The 3,194-nt window shown below is 43.7% G+C and overlaps 1 protein-coding gene across 2 annotated transcripts; it reads left to right on the top strand.

The window, feature by feature from the left end:
* The first annotated feature begins 772 nt into the window (after positions 1-772).
* LOC138166407 (heat shock cognate 71 kDa protein-like) lies at positions 773-2,962 on the top strand. 2 transcript variants are annotated; one of them, XM_069094861.1, is made up of 2 exons: positions 773-941; positions 1,317-2,962. In XM_069094861.1, exons 1-2 carry the CDS (start codon positions 788-790, stop codon positions 2,705-2,707), a joined length of 1,545 nt encoding a protein of 514 aa, XP_068950962.1. In that variant the 5' UTR covers positions 773-787; the 3' UTR covers positions 2,708-2,962. The 2 variants fall into 2 exon arrangements, with proteins under 2 accessions (XP_068950962.1, XP_068950961.1); XM_069094860.1 differs by having other exon boundaries at positions 773-1,216; positions 1,364-2,962.
* Positions 2,963-3,194: the final 232 nt, after the last annotated feature.

Raw genomic sequence — 3,194 nt, 5'->3', positions numbered from 1 at the left:
TTTTTTAAAAAAATAGTGAGACTATTGATTAGAGAAATGCAAATCAAAACAATTCTGAGGTACCACATCTCACCAGCCAAATTGGGTAAGGTGACAAAACAGGAAAATGATAAATGCTGGAGAGGATGTGGAAAAATTGGAACACTAATGCACTTGGTGGAGTTGTGAACTGATCCAACCATTCTGGAGAGCAATCTGGAAATATGCCCAAAGGGCTATAAATAAGTGCATACCCTTTGACCCAGCAATACCACTTCTAGGGTCATATCCCAAAGAGTCAGAGAAATAGGAGGAGGACCTGTATGTACAAAAATATTTATAGCAGCTCTTTTTGTGGTGACAAAGAATTAGAAATCAAGGGGATGCCCATCAATTGGGGAATGGCTGAACAAGTTGTGGTATATGAATGTAAAGGAATACTACTATGCTATAAGAAACAAGGAGCAGGGGTGGCTAGGTGGCACAGTGGTCAGAAGGACCTGAGTTCAAATCTGGCCTCAGACACTTAACACAAATCTAGCTGTATGACCTTGGACAAGTCACTTAACCCCAATTGCCCTATCTTCCCCCCTCCAAAATGCAGACAGACTTCATAATAACCTGGAGAGACTTATATAAACTGATACTGAGCGAGAAGAGCAGAACCAGGAGAAATCTGTACACAATCACAGACACAACGTATGTGTGACAACTAACTTCAATAGACTGGGCTTCGCTACTCAGCACAGCAGCAGCCTTTCTTTCTCCACAGTGGTCACCTACGACCTACCCTGACTCCCCAGCAACCATGTCGAAGGGACCTGCAGTTGGCACTGATCTTGGCACCATTTACTCCTGTGTGGGAGTCTTCCAACATGGGAAAGTGGAGATCATTGCTAAAGACCAAGGAAACAGGACCACCCCAAGCTACATGGCCTTCACCTACACAGAACGTTTAATCGGTGATGCTGCAAAGAATCAAGTTGCAATGAACCCCACCAACACAGTTTTTGATGCCAAACGTCTGATTGGTCACAGATTTGATGATGCAGTTGTACAATCAGACATGAAGCATTGGCCTTTTATGGTGGTGAATGATGCAGGCAGGCCTAAGGTCCAAGTGGAGTACAAAGGGGAGACCAAAAGTTTCTATCCAGAGGAAGTATCTTCTATGGTCTTGACCAAGATGAAAGAAATTGCTGAAGCTTACCTTGGGAAGACCGTCACAAATGCTGTGGTCACAGTACCAGCCTATTTCAATGATTCCCAATGTCAGGCCACCAAAGATGCTGGAACCATAGCTGGTCTCAATGTGCTTTGAATCATCAATGAGCGAGCTGCTGCTGCTATTGCTTATGGCTTGGACAAAAAGGTTGGTGCCGAGAGAAATGTGTTGATCTTTGACCTTGGAGGTGGTACCTTTGATGTCTCCATTCTTACCATTGAAGATGGCATCTTTGAGGTCAAGTCCACAGCTGGGGACACCCACTTGGGTGGGGAGGACTTTGACAACCGAATGGTCAACCATTTCATTGCCGAGTTCAAGCGAAAGCACAAGAAGGACATCAGTGAGAACAAGAGGGCTGTTCGCCGTCTGCACACTGCTTGTGAACATGCAAAGCATACCCTCTCTTCCAGTACCCAGGCCAGTATTGAGATTGATTCCCTCTATGAAGGTATTGAGTTCTATACATCAATCACACGAGCCCATTTTGAAGAGCTGAATGCTGATCTCTTCTGTGGCACCCTGGACCCTGTGGAGAAGGCCTTAAGAGATGCCAAGCTAGATAAGTCTCAGATTCATGACATCGTCCTGGTGGGTGGTTCCACTAAAATCCCCCAAATCCAGAAGCTTCTGCAAGACTTCTTCAATGGCAAGGAGCTCAATGAGAGTATCAATCCTGATGAGGCTGTTGCTTATGGTGCAGCTGTCCAGGCTGCCATTTTGTCTGGAGATAAATCTGAAAATGTGCAGGACTTGCTTTTGTTGGATGTCACTCCTCTTTCCCTTGGAATTGAAACTGCTGGTGGAGTTATGACCGTTCTGATCAAACGCAATACCACCATCCCCACCAAGCAGACACAGACCTTTACCACCTATTCAGACAACCAGCCTGGTGTGCTTATTCAGGTTTATGAAGGTGAGAGAGCGATGACAAAGGATAACAATCTGCTTGGCAAATTTGAGCTCACAGGAATTCCTCCAGCACCCAGGGGTGTTCCTCAGATTGAAGTAACATTTGACATTGATGCAAATGGCATCCTCAATGTTTCTGCTGTGGATAAGAGCACAGGCAAGGAGAACAAGATCACCATCACCAATGATAAAGGACGTCTGAGCAAAGAAGACATTGAGCGTATGGTCCAGGAGGCTGAGAAATACAAGGCTGAGGATGAAAAGCAGAGAGACAAGGTGTCTTCCAAGAATTCTCTTGAATCTTATGCTTTCAACATGAAAGCAACTGTAGAGGATGAAAAACTGCAAGGCAAAATTGGTGATGAAGACAAACAGAAGATCCTTGACAAATGTAATGAAATAATCAACTGGCTGCATAAGAACCAGACTGCTGAGAAGGAAGAATTTGAGCATCAGCAGAAAGAATTGGAGAAGGTCTGCAACCCCATTATTACTAAGCTGTACCAGAGTGCAGGAGGCATGCATGCCTGGTGGGTTCCCAGGGGGTGGAGCAGCCCCATCTGGAGGTGCTTCTTCTGGACCCACCATTGAAGAGGTCGACTAAACACATCAGAGCATTCCACACAGCTTTTCAAAAATTGAAGGACTCAAATTTGTAGCCAAGGCAGTAGCAGTTTAAAAGTAACATTTAAGATACTGTGTAAATCTGGGCATTTTGAATACTTGAATGTGTGCAGAGGGAGAGAAGTAAACAACATTGCACTTTATCAGTACTGTAAACAAGTGGAAATGCAATTGTCTTGGAGAATAAAATCTATTTAAAATTGGCACCATAAAAAAAATAAACTGGGCTCCTCTCAGCAATGTAATTATAAGACAACTCCAAAGGACTCATGATCAAAAGAGATATCCACATCCAGAGAAAGAGCTGTGGAGTCTGAATGCAGATTGAAACAAACTGTTTGTTCTGTTTCTTTCTCTTGTTTTGTTTTGTTTCCTCTTTCCCACTGATCATTCCATTGGTTATAATCCTTCTTTACAACCTGACTAATGATTAAAGTGAAGATATTTATAGATC

This window comes from Petaurus breviceps, unplaced genomic scaffold (genome assembly GCF_028583685.1).
Source record: "Petaurus breviceps papuanus isolate PSGF00001 unplaced genomic scaffold, PetGlider_PUasm1.0 221, whole genome shotgun sequence".
Taxonomy (NCBI): domain Eukaryota; kingdom Metazoa; phylum Chordata; class Mammalia; order Diprotodontia; family Petauridae; genus Petaurus; species Petaurus breviceps.
Note: the sequence above shows the minus strand (reverse complement) of the source record. Positions and strands in the feature narration are given on the sequence as shown.

Coding starts and splice junctions, on each gene's coding strand:
- LOC138166407 (XM_069094860.1), top strand. CDS start 788: ATGTCGAAGGGACCTGCAGTTGGCACTGATCTTGGCACCATTTACTCC. Junction 1,217..1,363: donor AGACCGTCACAAATGCTGTG/GTCACAGTACCA, acceptor GTTGGTGCCGAG/AGAAATGTGTTGATCTTTGA.